The sequence below is a fragment of the Labrus bergylta genome, chromosome 10, assembly GCF_963930695.1.
Source record: "Labrus bergylta chromosome 10, fLabBer1.1, whole genome shotgun sequence".
Lineage (NCBI taxonomy): Eukaryota > Metazoa > Chordata > Actinopteri > Labriformes > Labridae > Labrus > Labrus bergylta.
The window spans coordinates 18,778,569-18,794,418 of NC_089204.1; the positions used below are offsets into that span (position 1 = coordinate 18,778,569).

Sequence of the window (15,850 nt, forward strand, 5' to 3'; positions counted from 1 at the left end):
CATGAGTCATTGTTGGATTGAGAGACAAGACAGTGGGAGCTGCGGCTGCCAACTAAGGAAGTTCTTGTGCTGAACATCATATCTGGTCCGGTATGTGTGTGTGTGTGTGTTGGAGGGTTTCTTCATAGGGGTAAGTCCTTGCCATCTGTCCTCACAGTGAGAGCTCGTGGAGGCGGCGCTGCCAAGTCAGGCATGAAAGCAACGTGAGGTCGGTTCGTGTGCTCATGAAACACTCGCATAAACTGCTTGACTTGTTCTCTCTGAGACACGAGCGCATGAACAGACGTGTGCTCTTCAGTTCCCAGCTACATCAGTGGACATGGACTGTTCATTTGTTAATAGCAGTAAGGCTTGCAGGTGGGTGTACTTTAATTATAAGCAATTGGGCCCACGGTTCAGGTTAAACACTTTGAGAAAAACCTCTCATGCTCTTTTATTTAATAAAAGGAAAAAACATCAAATGACCAGCAGTTAGCAGAAGTTATAGAACAGACACCCAAATTTACCCCAATGGAGTGGATATGAGAAATTAGCTTGGCGGTAAATGGTACCCCTTACATACCCTAATTTTCTATCATATGATTGAAAAAAAAGGTAATAAAAAAAAAAACTGTACACAATTTACCCTGTATAAATTTTATATTTTTGCTACCAATGCTGTAAGCTTAAACACTAAAAATGTGCTGAACAAAACAAGCCTAGCTAACGTTAGCAGCAGCTTGTCTAGTGCCTCCTGACTTCCTGGTGCTGTAGCACACAAACAGGCTGTGTGACTCTCATTTATGACATCAAACAGCCCTATTTTGTACTTTTCCCCATTTTATATTTTAAATGTTTAATACATAATACTCTAAAATATCTGTCTCTTAAACACTGATTGCTGCTATTTGGCTGCAGCTGTGACTCACTCTTTCAAAGCACCTCACAGTTGTTAACTATCATTACATGATAACTACCTGCAGGTCTTCTTTGCTGCATTTTAAAAGTAATGGGTGTTCGCCATTATTGTGTTTTTTAGCAATGAGGGCTACTGGTTTGAAAAAGAAGAAAAAAAGTTCATCTTTTAGCGGGGGCAATACATTCCTGGATTGTTCATTTTTCATTGATCAGCTACTTCTGAGGAATATCTGATACTGCTAAAAGTATGAGAACACCTCTGGGTATGTGATCTCCTATAACAATATATTAAGTATAAGCCGCTGCACATATAATTCTCTTTTTGTAAGTGTTCTTATTTTTCCCCTCGTAAAGGGAAAAGGTAGAAACAGCTTGTTCTGTTGTGTAGTTTCCTTCTGCGCTGCTTCACACTGAATATAGATTTTGTGTCCTGCCAGCCAACACGGACACACAATAAATACATTAAAACAGTTTTGTGCAGCCACAAAGGACAACCTTTATTTGCAGTAAAAGCTGTTTGAATAGGTTCTGAGATAAATGATCACATATAAAATGTGGTGAATACCCACAAGGGCTCCCATAGCAGACAGATGGTCCCCAGTTATTTCTTTAATAAAATGTTCTTTGTCTTCTCTAAGATTGTTCATAGCCTATAAATATTTTATTCTTCATTTTATACGCATTGCAGTTCTGAAATTGTTGAGCTTACCCACAAAATAAGCCGCACGAACATATACCTTAGACAGCATATGTTCTGTTGGCTCAACACATAGATTAATTTATTGATTATATCTGGCACAGTCCAGAATACAGTGTTAGGTTTGATAGCTGATATAACTTTCTTATGGAAGCCCAAATTGCCTCTGCTTGCAATAATTATTTAATGCTGTTTTCTCAAGGGCACAGGTTTAAATTCTTTATTATCAAGTGACAATGAGGTAATTCATTTTTAAATCATTATAAAAAAAAAGGTTTATGTTGGCATTAACAAAGAAAGATTAAAGGCCTTTGTCAAAGTTAAAGTTTGAGATTTTAGTGAAAAAAAGCCTTTTTCCATTTGTTTTATTGACTTGATTATTCTCAAAGAATATTACCTTTTGATACTGATTAAGTGTAGTCAGTCAATAAAGTGTATCAATGCACTTTACTGACTGAATACATGCAAAACTCTGCATGTAGTGAAGCTAAAGCGGTCAGAAAAAGTCCATTTGAAGAACTTTTTTTTTTGATGCTGAGGCTCCATGATGCTGAGAACTGAAGTCAGGAAGTACTGGACTGCTTCAACACCTCACACACTGACACCCACTGAAAGATCTAATCTGGCCTGGCAGCTCATTATCACCTCACCTCTGAGACTGCTCAGCCTCCTGCCGTGTCTTGATAGTCGAGGTAATTAATTCCATTCCCGATCCTCTGAATGCTAAGACTGGAGGCTGCATGAGACTCAGTGCACAATTGCATTTTTAAATGGTTCCTGACACAGTGAATTATATCTTTTAATGACCACTTTGCTGTTCTGTGTTCATGCTTGTTTGTCCATTGCTAAACCCCCCCCCCCCCTCTCCTATGCACAAAGCTCAGCCAAAAGGTTGAAAAGGTCCAAGAAGCACATCCACCCTCATCAAATATGAGCACTCCCACAATCCAATTATCTTTGCCTGTCTCTGCCACCCACCTGTGTAATCCATCTATTTTTACCCCTTCTCCTCTTTTGTTATCCTTCACTAAACTCCTCAGTCTCATCTTCTTTACAGCTTACACTTCATCGCTTCTTTTTTGTTTTCTTGCCATGTTTTCCTGTTTTTGTTTGTATTTTCTCCATCTCTTCTGTTCCAATACGTTCTCCCAGTGGGCTGGAAGCATCAAGGACAGAACACAGAAGTAATGACTCTCCAGCTCGAACAAATGGGATTTTCTACTCAGAACCGATTGCATGCATGGAATATTTCTTATCTAGCTAAATGCAAACACAATGTTGACGTAAGCAACCAGAGGAGGAAACTGAATAAATCATAGGGGCAAAAACAAAAAACAAATAAGATTTCATTCATATCGGGTTAAAGAAACATTTTTGAGCAGGGAAATCTGACATTACATTTGAAATGACTTCTTAATAAAGTGGATCACCCACAGCTCTGACAGAACATTTCAAATTAAATGAAATGTGCAGACTGAAAATAAGGCTGACGTGGTTTTAGATTTTTTTTTTTAAGTACCTGCATTGAAACCTTTCAGTCATTTTTGCAAAATGTGCAAGTGTTTGAGCAGTGGAATGACTGTCAGCAAAAGAGTAGGTGAGGCTGGAATAAAAGCTCCAACAATCACACTTTTTATTACTTTGTAAGGAACTGGATTGATGATTGATATCCACCCTTTTAAAACTGAAAAGGAGACCTGCGTTACAGCAGTGTGCCAGGGGTAAAAACTGCCTTCCCATGCTTCCTTGGAACTTTCTTTAGCTCAGAAAGTGTGTGTGTATATGTGTTTTAGTAGTATGCGTTTTAACACTTCAAGGTGAAAACATTCTGTGAAAAGTGCTTTTTTAATACCCCATGAAAAAGGGCTTAGGTTAGATTTAAAGGAGAGGTTTAAGGATCCTGGTCTGAGATAATTTGACCAAGGTTAATTTTGGAGTTCATTTTAGGATTAAAAGGTGAGGATTAAGGTTGTTGTTGGTGATTTTTTCTTCTTCTTTTTTATCACAGAGGAAGGATGTGTGTGTGTGAAAGAGAGCAGGAGGTTTATGGTCTCTGTGGTCCAGGAGGGCATCTTTCAGTTATAAGCACCAGCTGCTACAGTCATCTGGCTGCCCTCCTTTGCTTTATAAAACCTATTATCACAACTGCCGGAAATATATATTTATATATTGAACGAGGGAGCTGCAAAGCCAGCAATTGGGCTCACATCAAGGGCAAATCAAAAAAATTATATTTACACTTTTCCCGTCGCTGGGGTCAAGCTGTAAAATGTTCACTTTGCTGTAAAATCAATTCCATAGGCAGCAAGTTATCTGGCCCTAAAAGCTCAACATAAGCCCCACTGTTGATTCACCGTCTCATTTCCTATCGTCTGTCTCTGTTGCCTCTTTCTGCCTCTCTTCCTCCCTTGTATCCTTCGATCCTCATGGTCCTCATCTCCTCGCCCTCCTCTGCTTAAGAACCAACTCCATTACGCCCACATCCTCTCTAAAAGCTGGCAGATTTGTCCTCTCGATGAGGCTGACTACATCGGGCTGAAATTGGATACTTTAATGGTCATTGGCATGGAAACCTCCCATATAAACCCCAATGCACATTCAGTCAAAGGTTCAGAGATGTTTGCGACACAGGCATTATGAGACGTGCACTCTGAAAGTACCAAATCCAAAGTGAAAGAAATAATAACCAAAACAGCACACGCAAATTCACAGAATTCAGCAAAGCATTTATCTGAATTAGAAATCTATTAGGCCAAATGTAGTTTTAATGGCACTGCAGATCAATGCAGTCCTGTGTTTGTCACACAGTGTTTGCATATTGCAGGATACATTTGTTTATGGACTTTCTGTTAGGAAAGAAGCTATTAATGTTACTGGAAATGTCTTGCATCATAATTGAACGTGTGTGCAGTACAGCGGCACAGACACATGTCAACATGCCTACAGTGACGATGATAGAATGGGGATGTTTCCTTTTCCCTTTGGAGCCAGAAGTGACACGACTTGGTCAACGGGGTGGATATCACAGAGGTAAACTGAGTTGTTGCTCAGCAGAACGCTAGCTGAACCCCACTATCACTCAACAAACAAGTCTTTGTATGATTTGAATTGGTGACTTGTTTTTAGCCAGAGTAGTATCTTCCATTAGCATTTTAGTGGACATTTGCTGCCTCGGGTAAAAAGAGGAGAGCGATGTAGTTACCTGTTTGCACTGTAACAGTGTGGCCTGGAGCAAAAGGTGCGGAACGTCATGTGCCAAAATTAAATCGCTAATCACAAAACAACAAATTTGCTTCAATTAATTGTTTTAAACAGATATCAGCTCTTAGATGTCTTAGCTGTCAACACAGAGAAGTTAGTATTGGCTCCCTTTATTCCTAAGCACCGTCAGCACCTTGAAAAGTTGCCTGCCTCTCCCGAGCGTTATATCATTTTGCTATTTTGCTCTAAACGGGACCATTAGACTTCTGAAATCCACAGAGAAGTCTTGTTATTGTCTCATCTGTTTGTTCACAATCATACTTATTTTTGCAACCCTTGAAGTCGCCACCTGCTGGCCATTAGAAAGAATGTACATTTTGAACACTTTTCCGTGAATCCGTTCGTTCAGCCAGAGGAGCTGCTTGTCAACAGGCAAGGCAGGCAACTGCTTGTGGCCCCAGACCAGTAGGGGCCCCTGATGGCTAACAAACTTAAACCAAAGCGACGGCCCAAAATGTGAACATTTAGCTATGACAGTAGGAAACCTCCCTAACGGGGCACCATCTGCCAGCACTCACTCTTGTTGCCCTGCTGAGTATTGCATGCATCATTGCTGTGAAAAACAAAGATGTTAATGAAAGTCAACAAAGAAAAATGAAGAGGAACTATCCGTCTATAGGAGAGAAAAAAGAAACAGTTAAAAGAGGAAGAGGAGTAAGCGCCAGGGTCCCAACAGACTCTAGAACCGCCACTGCTTTCAGCCTCATGCATTGGTGCTTAGGTTTACTGAGTTCACAATTATAATTTGTAGTGTGCACATTATTGTAAAGTTCTACAAACAGATACATTTGTTTTGTAGGTTTTAGATCATTAACCAAATCAATGAACAAAAAAAAACACAAGACCATCTGGTGGCTGCAATTCACCATGACAGGGACATAAATATCTGAACTCAATTTCACAGCATCTAACTGTTATTCAGCTCAAAGCAAACTATGGATCTCATGTTTGTTTAATAAGAGCAGTCAGAGGATCACCAGAGTCATTAGAATTCTTCCTCAGGGAACAATAAATATCTGTAGGCTTTAACATGCTATTGTAATCTATCCAATATCTGTTCAGATATTTGAGTTTGGATAAAGTGGACTTACTGAGTGATGTTCCACTGTAAGCTAAAATAAATCTACATGTCATGCCACACTTTTTCACACAATCATTTCTCCTTAAGTGACCCAAAGAAAAAACCTCAGTGACTACCAAAAGTCACGGGCGAGGTTCAGTGCACATTTCTCAGAGCTATTAGGCCTGGACAGTTTTTCTAGTTTAGGGCACATGGAATGTGATATTAGCTGCCAAAGAGGCAGAATATGATGTGAAAAGCTGTGTTTAAGATTTTCGCCATTTTGCTTTTAATATCCTAGAAAGGCTAATTCTGCAATAATTGCAACAGTTTTGAGTTTCCAGAAGGGCTGTAAATTACTCTTAAACCCCCCCTAGTGACACAGGTGACATTTAAAAAGAGAAACGTTGGCTCAGTTTTTAATTGGTGCAGGAAATTGGCAAGGACTGCTGTGACGTATTTAAAAATTAAACCCTTCTGAGAATACGTGCTGGCTCTTTCCATTTCATGTCTCTGAATAGTGAATTAGGAAATGTGGCCTTCGAGGTCTGAACACTAAGAGGTGATCGAGGTAAGAAAAATAAATTGAAAGAAAAGGAGAAAAGGGGGGGTTAATAAAATTGGACGCATTCTTACAGAAGTGCGAAGGCATTTTCTCCACCTCATTTCCACTGGTTACTCCTTCATTGGTTCAACTCATCATGATAGGAAACACAAGGATGACAAGATCAATGTTTTCAATTATTCTTTATATACAAAAACAATATACACATGTTGGACGTAACAGTAGCTGTTTTTTTTTTGGAATATACAGCATCATCATCATCCCACGACTTAAAACCCCCCCGACACTGACTGAATGTTTAAGTCAGATGGTAAATATTGTGACTCCCAAATAAATCCTGAAACCTCACAGTGAGTTTCATGAATGAATAGATTTACATGTTAAAAATTAAAGTCTCTCAATTACGAACAAAAGCAGCAGCACCCTGATTCTGGCTCAGCAGAAAATGGGTTTTCTCTTTAATGTGGGGGAATGATAGGAAGCTTCAACAAACACCTTCAGCTCGTTTTCATCAACTGTTGGAAGTCTTCTTCAGTCATGTTGATTATAAGGAATAGCTGGGAAAGCAAGTCTTAGTGTCCATTAATGTTTGAACCCAACTAAACTGCTATTTCAGAGGAATACATTTGAAAATGTAAACGCATGTTTGATTAAAAAATTTGGACTTGTAAAAAAATGCAGCAAACAAAAAAAACTTTGAATGCTCCCTTGGGTCTAATTGCAGAAGTTTTATGTTGTTAACCTCCCAGCTCCACAAGCTACAGATGAATGATGAGATGAAACAGACAGCAGCCATAAAGGATTGGACAGGACTGGCTCCCTGTGATTAGAACTGACTGTTTATGACCAAACACACACTGCCAAGGCTCACAACTGCTTAGTCTGGATGCCATATAAACTATGTAGTAAAATATTTGGAATGATGCAGAACACGTTCAATCCATGTGGATGTGATGACAGTCCAGGACAGCTCATTCAATACTTACAGATTAATGAAGTCACCTTCATGTTTTGAAGAGATAAGATCTGACTTTACACAGCAGGGGCGTGTCCAGAGGGGTGGCATGGGCCCCCCTTAAATTCTGATTGGCCACCCCAACATCCAAATATATGATTGGCTTTTTGCCTAATCAGAGGCGGGACTTAAATTACAACTATTCTGGATGTTTTCAACATGCAATTGTAGTAACTTCTTTTGCTAGTAGTTTTGGTTGTAAATAAATCCTTCACATACTTTGCTTTCCATAAAAAGTTTAAGCAAAAACTCATGCACAACATCTACCCTGCAATAACTTACCAATAAATTTATTTTTTGCAAGTAAGAGCGTACAAGTGTTTGACTGCGATTTTCTAAGTTCAAATTGTGACTTTCACATACGTCTTTGTTTTTGAGTCCCTAAAGAATCAAGCTCAGATTGTGTTACATATTAGTACATATCATTAGTGGGGTTGAAAACGGTTGAAAATTAAAATAATTTGCGTGTGTGTGGCCACAAACTTCATGCCTCCTCTTCAGAAGTCAGCGCCCCAGGTGGGTCACCCCAATCAAAAAAGTCTGGACACGCCCCTGTTACACAGGGTTTTTTTTTTTTTTTCTGTAACACTTTGATTTCTACCTTAGCTATTATATATAAATTATTATTATATGAAAGCGTGTCAGCTTTTGTGTTGCAGTCAGTATTATAGTTTATAAAAAATTAAGAAGATAAAATGATGACCCCTTATTTCCTCTGCTTTATCTTTTTTTAATTTAATAAATTATGTTTTCATATCATGTTTGTCAGCCTCTTTGGCAGCTAATAATCAAATACTTTTTACAAATAGTTGCTGAAGAATAACATTAAAAACTGCTTACAATATTTTAATAGGTTGAGCTAAAACATCAATAAACTTGTAACTGTGTTAACTATCTGGATTCATTTGGGGTCTTATTTCTAAGATGTTCAACCATATTTTCTCAACAATGAGAAACGAGAACAAAGCTGTAATACCTGGCCAGACTTTTGACTCAATTCTCAAATGTACTCTTAAGAGTGTTAAAACATATCGAATAATGAGCTCCACTTTTCAACTCATATCCTGTCTGTTTTTTCCAGTTGGTGCCGATGAACTAAATGAGATGCGAGGTCGGTTAAGAATTTAAAATTGCTTTTAAACTGACCATCCGTATAAAATGTCTTATACATGGTCTGATTAGGAAGCAGGTAGGCACATATATGTGGGCTGCTCATTTCATATTCATCGTGTTAGGATGACAAAAAAAACCCAACTAAAATCAGAGCTTAAAACATTCACATCAAAGTTCTATTGTATCATATTGGTAGTCAAATTGATTTCATAGTATGCACATGCTCGATATACATTCTGTACAAAATCATCAATATATAGAACAACATAGAAATTGACATCATTGAATACTGTCGTTTCTTCTTCTCTGTACATCACTTCATGTAACAACCTCAGAACAAAGCCGTCTTTTCTCTGTGTTTGGAAGAACGTAGAGTTTAGTGGAGGTCTATCAAGAGAACACAACCTTTAGACGTCAGCACCCTCGATCACTAATCGCCAGCATCTCCTTCAGTGTCTTCATATGCTGAGAGGAATATGCTTTTATTGAATTCCAAATATGAACTTCCATATCAGTGAGCAATGTGGGCAATGTTTTCATCTTACAGAAGTCCTAGCTAATTTTATATTAAGACTTATATGTTCAGATTCTCCGTTTGCTGTCTTACTTTCTGATGTGTCTTTGTGATAACTCTGCTAAATATTGATACAATTGTTTTTTTAATAATTCATCCCTGTTACATCTTTCATTAACATATCTTTTGAGTGATGAGTTTTTGGGATGGAGCACTAAGAATCAGCAAATCAATAAGTGTAACAAAGGTGAATTATGATCCAAATAATTCACAATTCATTGTGATCAAACATTGAATCCACTAATACACGTAATGTCTTTGTGTGTGTGCACATTTGAGAAAAGAAGAACTTTCTCTTTGATGTGCTTCAGTCGTGCAGCGAACAGTTATCTTGTTTGTATTGAGTCTGATGAAACACCTTTTAAGGAGCGGTGGAGTATTTCTTGAGAGAATACTGAAATGTTCAATCAAATATGAAAATAGATCCTGAACATTTTCATTTCTAATTAATAAATTAATTGAGTATTTTTGTATTGTAAATGTTCAAATGATTCACTGATGAGGAGCTTCATTGTTAATACCATCTGGGAGTCAAAAGACACATCGTACTGTGTGCTAATAAAAACAGATGGGAATAAAAAGGAACATGTCTGGGTATAGGTGTACATGGGGCTCTTTTATCAGAGTTTTCCTCCTTGTGTGTCCATCACTGTCTGACAAACTAAACTCCAAAAAACATGTTCACGGTAACAGATAATAATAAGGTTCTTTCTCCACCACTTCTCCTGGTGGAGACTAGCTGAATGCTTCAGTGCTGAAACCTGGATATGAAGTCTGCCGAACTAAATCAAACCTGTAAACTTTCATGTAAAAACACAAACATACAATCAAAGCCATGCTTGTTGATTGGCACAAAGTCACAAAGAGTGAGAGCCAGAAAAAGCCTGAAATAAAAGAAAACCCAAAGTCAAACTTGAAAATTAGATTCTCTAAAAAAGCAAGTGGAGCACTTTGCGATCAAAGGTTTTAATCACTCAACACAGCATGTCTGATGGTACATGATGATCATGACTCATCAGTACGAGTGCTGAGGGATTAGAATAGGCTCAAATTGAACTGATATCCATTGCACTTCATTGTGAAAGCTTCGGGTGAAACCTTCAGCCTCAGCAGATATAACTATAACACTCGCAGGTTATTCTTCCTCTACATAAACATCTCTGTATCTGTGCATTCCATAACTGTTATGCTATAATGCCCTCTAGTGGCAAATATAATTATGTATGTTGCAAAATGAACTGCAGTATATCAGATTGATCAGGCACATCCCAGCAGAACAAACTGCCTCTTCTCTCCTCTGATCCATCACATAGGCACTGACATCAACAGGCAACCATCCCATCTATCCCGCTTCCGACTGTAGGAGGATGTCCATTGGCTTTTCATTTGATATCTATATATCATATTTGGCCCTTTGGCAGTTTCTGACAAGGCATACCTTGGCAAGTACACACACTCTTACAGCTAAAGCACATTCACTACTCTGAGGATCTACTCATCCCATGGCCTGAAGTGAAACAAAATAACAAAACAAAAAAAACTCTTCAATAATAAATAATCAGAGCCATGTACACACCACTGTTCTAATAGATCTGTGCAAAAGTTTCACTGGTGTCCATGGATGGCCCAGGCCTTAAGACACACCTGCAGCACTGCAGTCACTCTAGACAGAAAAATCATCATCAGGTACTGGGGGGGTGTGGAGGGCGGGGAGACTGCTGGGAGCTGTGGACTAGAGAGCTTGTGGTGCCGACGTCCAGCTGGCAGTGAGAGCCATTAGGGTCGATGGAATCTGAAAACAGAAAGACGCAGACTTTAGCTCAGGACAGAGATTGTTGTTGTTGCGGCTGTGTTTCTGCATGCGTTGTGTTATAGTAATGTTTTCATAGTTTATTGCTATCTTTACATTTGGCTTTTATTTTATCACTTATACTGTCATTCATCTTAACTGTGCACTGAGCACAAACCTTTTTGAAAGACACTCACTGAAGGGAAAAAACAGATATCGGGGTGGTCATTTTTTAAATCTAAATATTCAAACTAGTGTTTCAAATTGAGAAAAAAAAAAAAAGATTTATGTCTGACCTGCACTGTGAACCTATCAGTTCACTAAACTAAGTGTTATCATTCAAAGCCATCTTTACTCTCGAGTGAAAAGAGGACGTTATTATCATAATAAAAAAAAAAATAACCACAAAGGATTAAATGGATTCATGGAGTGGATTCAAATATATTTAAACAACTATAAAGTTTTTGTTCTAGTTTGGTTGAATTTTTATTTTAAATTAAGGCTCCTGTGAGTAATTTTGGTTTGTGTATACTTTGGTGCCTCCTGTGGACAAAGCGATGCCTCAATTTTTTTCCTGTACAGTGCATGTGTATTTCACGGTCAAATGTAGCACACTCTGGAAATCTATGCAGTAGAAAATGTACAAAGGTTGTTTCTGTTGTGTGCTGTTTACCACCTCATCTGACAATTACCCCATGGCAGCGATTTCTTTAGGCCTTAGAAATGACTTCAAAGAACTAGTATATCTCTTTAAGATCACATACTGTAGTGGCATTCATGTTTATTTTAGTCTGAGCTTTGGTTTAGAAAGTAACATTTCTCACACTGGTGAAAAAAGAACACAGTTAATAAATCAACTGCAGCTACTTTTTGATCTGACAACATCTCCTCTAATTACAAAAATGTTCCTCAATTAAACAAACAGCTTTTTGAAAAGACTTCATGGTGATGCTGAACTGTAGTGTACAGTTTTAGAGAACAAAAATAGTGTCTGTGTTATGTTACCTTTGGATTGTTCGTGCTCACTCATCTAAACACTGCAGAAGTACATAAAGGAGCTATTGTTTTCCAAAGTTATTACGTAATACAAAACAATGTTCACATTGGTAGAGCTTAACAGTTCTCCTGAGGGCTGAGAAACAATTAAAGCGGAACACTAGAACAAAACAAGTCTAAGCAATGGTATATTTGAAATGTGTGTGATATCATTTTTGAATACAGAGGAAACATAAAGCATTAATGTCATACAGAGAGCAATTGCAGAATTTACAAATATTGAGTAATATCTTCTTATTATTCGTTCTTACTTGTGGGAATATTCCCTTCTGCACTCTGTGCAGCGATAACATAAAAAACCACATGACTCAGATCTAATGACATATGAGAGGGTGAACCTGAACTTTATTAACAATCAATACCTGAAGCTAATGAACTGGAGTGGACCCAGGTGTCTATATATCCTGACTTTAATGTGGTCACAGGAAATGGCTTTTGGGAGCCAGAATTATTTAAATATTGATCAATGGGAGCAAATAAACGGCAGGATTTACGCTGATGAATTACTAATGAAGTGAAAGTTATCGTCCGAGCTGGAAGTCATCGACCGCTCCAGTACCTGGTGAAATGTTTGCTGTCCTCGTGAACCTCCATCTCCCGGCTCTTAAACTCGTTCAGCTCCTTACGGATAGCAGCCTGAGGGACACACACAAAAAAAGACACAGCATGATAAAAATGCACCTAGCAGGACAAGGCCACCTGTCCATTACTCACTGTGATGTCTACTCTAATCACATTCAGTCTGTGATCTCTCAGTATGACTTTTAAGGCAATGGCTTTCTTTTCATAAATCAGTGCTGCTGCAGACTTCAACTCAGGAAACTTCCCACAGAGAAATTCAACATGTTGTGCCAGTAATGTACACAGCATCAAACCTTTTGTTTTCTTTGTTCAATTAAGGCGTAACTAAGTGGATTTTGATTTCCTGTTATCATGAAACAACCTTTATAATAAAAATGTGCACATTTTTGTAATGGTGATATGTAGTTCTGCAAACAAACAGCAGAGGGCAGGCTTCACAAATAGACCAGCACACACTGAGGCAGTGTTGTAGTCAAGACCACACTAACCGAAACCAAGACATACCCGAGACCAGAGTGCTCCAAGACCGAGACAAGATCAAGACATACTGTAAGGGATCGAGACCGAGACAAGACCAAGACCAAGACCAAGACCATAGATATGACTGAAGAAAAATCAACTTGTGTGCAGCAGGCGTGTCATTCACTTAGACAGTAACACCAGGAAGGTTGGTGCTGTAACCGGGGGATAAACATCAAATTATAAATGAATAGAAATCATTCATTCTTTTAGAAAGTTGTGTTCTCCTTCTAATCACAGGGTTGGTCTTGAATGGTCTTGATTTAAAATCCGGATTCCGTCGATTCCGAGACTGAGACAAGACCGAGTAAAAATGCTTTTGATTCCCAGACAAGACTGAGACCTTCAAAAATTGTTCTACAAGACCGATTTCGAGTACTACACCTCACAATGAGGCCCCTGTATCTTCTGTAAAGAGATTTTATAAAGTGTGGCTTTAAGAAAAAGCCAAAGGCTTCAGAACACAATGATTTTCAAGACAACAGTGTGCTTCTAGATTTGTGACAACAGCTCGTGGATGACCATTTCCTGTTTCACAAAGAGACATGTATGTAAATATGTTAAAGAACCTAACTAGCCTGCAAAAACCTGCAACTCCATCCAACATGTCTGGGATGAGTTGTAACACAAACAAGGAGCCAGGGCCTGTAGCCAAACATCAGTGCACAAACTTATAATGCTATTATGGGCTGAGCAAGAGTGAATCCACACAGCCAACATTGTTTGGAAAGCTGCCTTCGAGGAGTGAAACAGCAGAGTTAAAGCACAAGGTTTTCTTGTTTTCTTTGTTTTAACATTCTTATGTCCATGTAGTGTACTTTGACATCCTTCAACTACCTCCTGTAGTTCCCTTCAGTCCAGATTCTACAATTTAGCATATCATGGACATATCACCTTGTCAGCTGGGGTAAGCCGTGTCCAGGGTTTGTCCGCCCGTCGGTCATAATCCTTGGCGTCCGTGACCTCCACATACTCGTTAAAACGTAGGATCCTGCGAGCGACAAGCTCTGCCACCGTCGGCCTCACACTCAGCTACACACACACGAAAGAGGGAGAGAAATTCAACAAGACATTCAAAAACAGTAAGTTTTAAGTTACTGTATATTCAAGTCTAACATACTGTTAATATGTTAATATGTGTTTAAACTGTTCCCAGACTTAATTATTTAAAAAGTTTTCAGAAGGGAAAAGGTTATCTTGATCACACAAGGACAACTCACAGAGAACACACAGTTCTATCTGTGTCCACTAGGTGGACTGATCTGTGCACTGAGCATCTTTCCTGCCTCCAAACATGACTCATAAGATGGAGCCAAACATATTAGTGGTTAAATATAGCCCTGCTGTGTACTTTCAGTTCTCCCCCGTGTGTATATGTGTGTGGATGTGTTGTTATTTACACTACCTTTCTGGAGAGTCTCCTCTTAATCTCTTGTTTGGCTTCTTGTGCCTCTGCTTCATTCTTTTCTGCACATAAAGAACCAACAGTCATTTCACACCTTCCATGTCTGCAACAAACTTCTGCATCTATTTAAAAAAGCGAGATGTGATTCATCACATTATGGTGCGTCTGTAGTTATGTAGGTGTGATTGTTTTTAACGTACAGGAAGCAAAGAGGGAACTATGTCTTTCTGTTATTCTGGAGACGACTAATGATCTATGTTTACTCCAACATTCATCCTCTCTCATGGTGTCTTCATGGATGTTAAATGTATATTTGTGCATGAACAGATGAGGCCCCGTGTCCACCTTTTTTTTCAGAGCGCCTGCGTATTTTTTAAATTTGTTTTCAATGAGGACAGAGCGTTTGCAGCAGCAGGGGGTCGCCTGGAGAAAAAGCGCAACTTTTCAGAAAGGCACTGTTGATGTCACGAACGCTCTTCTCCTTCCTTGTAGTTTTGCAGCCTACCGATCGTGTCTTGTTCCGACATTCTCTTTGCTCCGTGTCTGATTGGGAAATAAACAATCAAATAATAAGTAACAGAGCTGTGTCTGTCATACAGCGACCGATGTCAACAGACTGTTGTCATAGAGACAGGAAGGATGTGCAGCGCTTTTCGTATCAACGCACAGACGCTTCATGCCAGTGCTCCAGAGCGCACAGCCAGCGCTTTTCTGCCCGGAAAAAACGCTAGGTGGACACGGGGCCTAATGGGTAACCTGGCCTGGGACTCAGGTAAAGTCAGGTAAAGACCTCTAAGATTCCAAACAGATATTTTTTTAAACGCTATTCGTGAAAGATAAAGGTTACCTGACTTTGGTTTCCCATAAAAAACAACTCTTCAGAAAGACTCTTACTTTGTAGTAGTGTGAGTAAATCTATGTCTCTTTTAGTCCTCAGGCTGAACACACACATCAGAAGTTGACTTTATGTTACCCGTGTTATGACCTGACTGAGGATGTGTGAAAATCAAACAAGGTCCAACAGATTCAGATGGACTCCATGCACCGAAGCTGCAAACCCTCTTATTGAACTGTCAAAAGTTCTCAAAGACTGAGCTCAGTAATTTAGATTCACTACACTTCAGTTGTAAAGGTCGAAGGTCGTTCTCGCAGTTTAACAGCTGTTGTGAGCTTAAATGTCTAGTTACAGTCTGAGAGAAGGTGTTCATTCATGGAAGAAATCTAGCTGCTCTCTCACTCACTGATTCAGACATGTTCCTTTAGAGTCCTCTGATACCTTTATTAGGATTTAATGTTAAAATTCCACTTGAGGTGCGT

General features: G+C 38.9%; 1 protein-coding gene across 4 annotated transcripts in view; it reads right to left on the minus strand.

Moving 5' to 3' along the window:
- Nucleotides 1-6,645: 6,645 nt before the first annotated feature.
- The window catches only part of phactr2 (phosphatase and actin regulator 2), a 45,179-nt gene continuing 35,974 nt past the window's right edge, over nucleotides 6,646-15,850 (minus strand). For all 4 annotated transcript variants that reach the window (XM_065959494.1, XM_020643043.3, XM_065959496.1 and 1 more), the window contains 4 exons: nucleotides 14,534-14,595; nucleotides 14,023-14,160; nucleotides 12,587-12,663; nucleotides 6,646-10,974 (listed from right to left, as the gene is read on the minus strand). In XM_065959494.1, coding sequence (XP_065815566.1) covers nucleotides 10,959-10,974; nucleotides 12,587-12,663; nucleotides 14,023-14,160; nucleotides 14,534-14,595 — 293 coding nt within the window. In that variant the 3' untranslated portion in view covers nucleotides 6,646-10,958. The remainder of the gene's footprint in view (nucleotides 10,975-12,586; nucleotides 12,664-14,022; nucleotides 14,161-14,533; nucleotides 14,596-15,850) is intronic.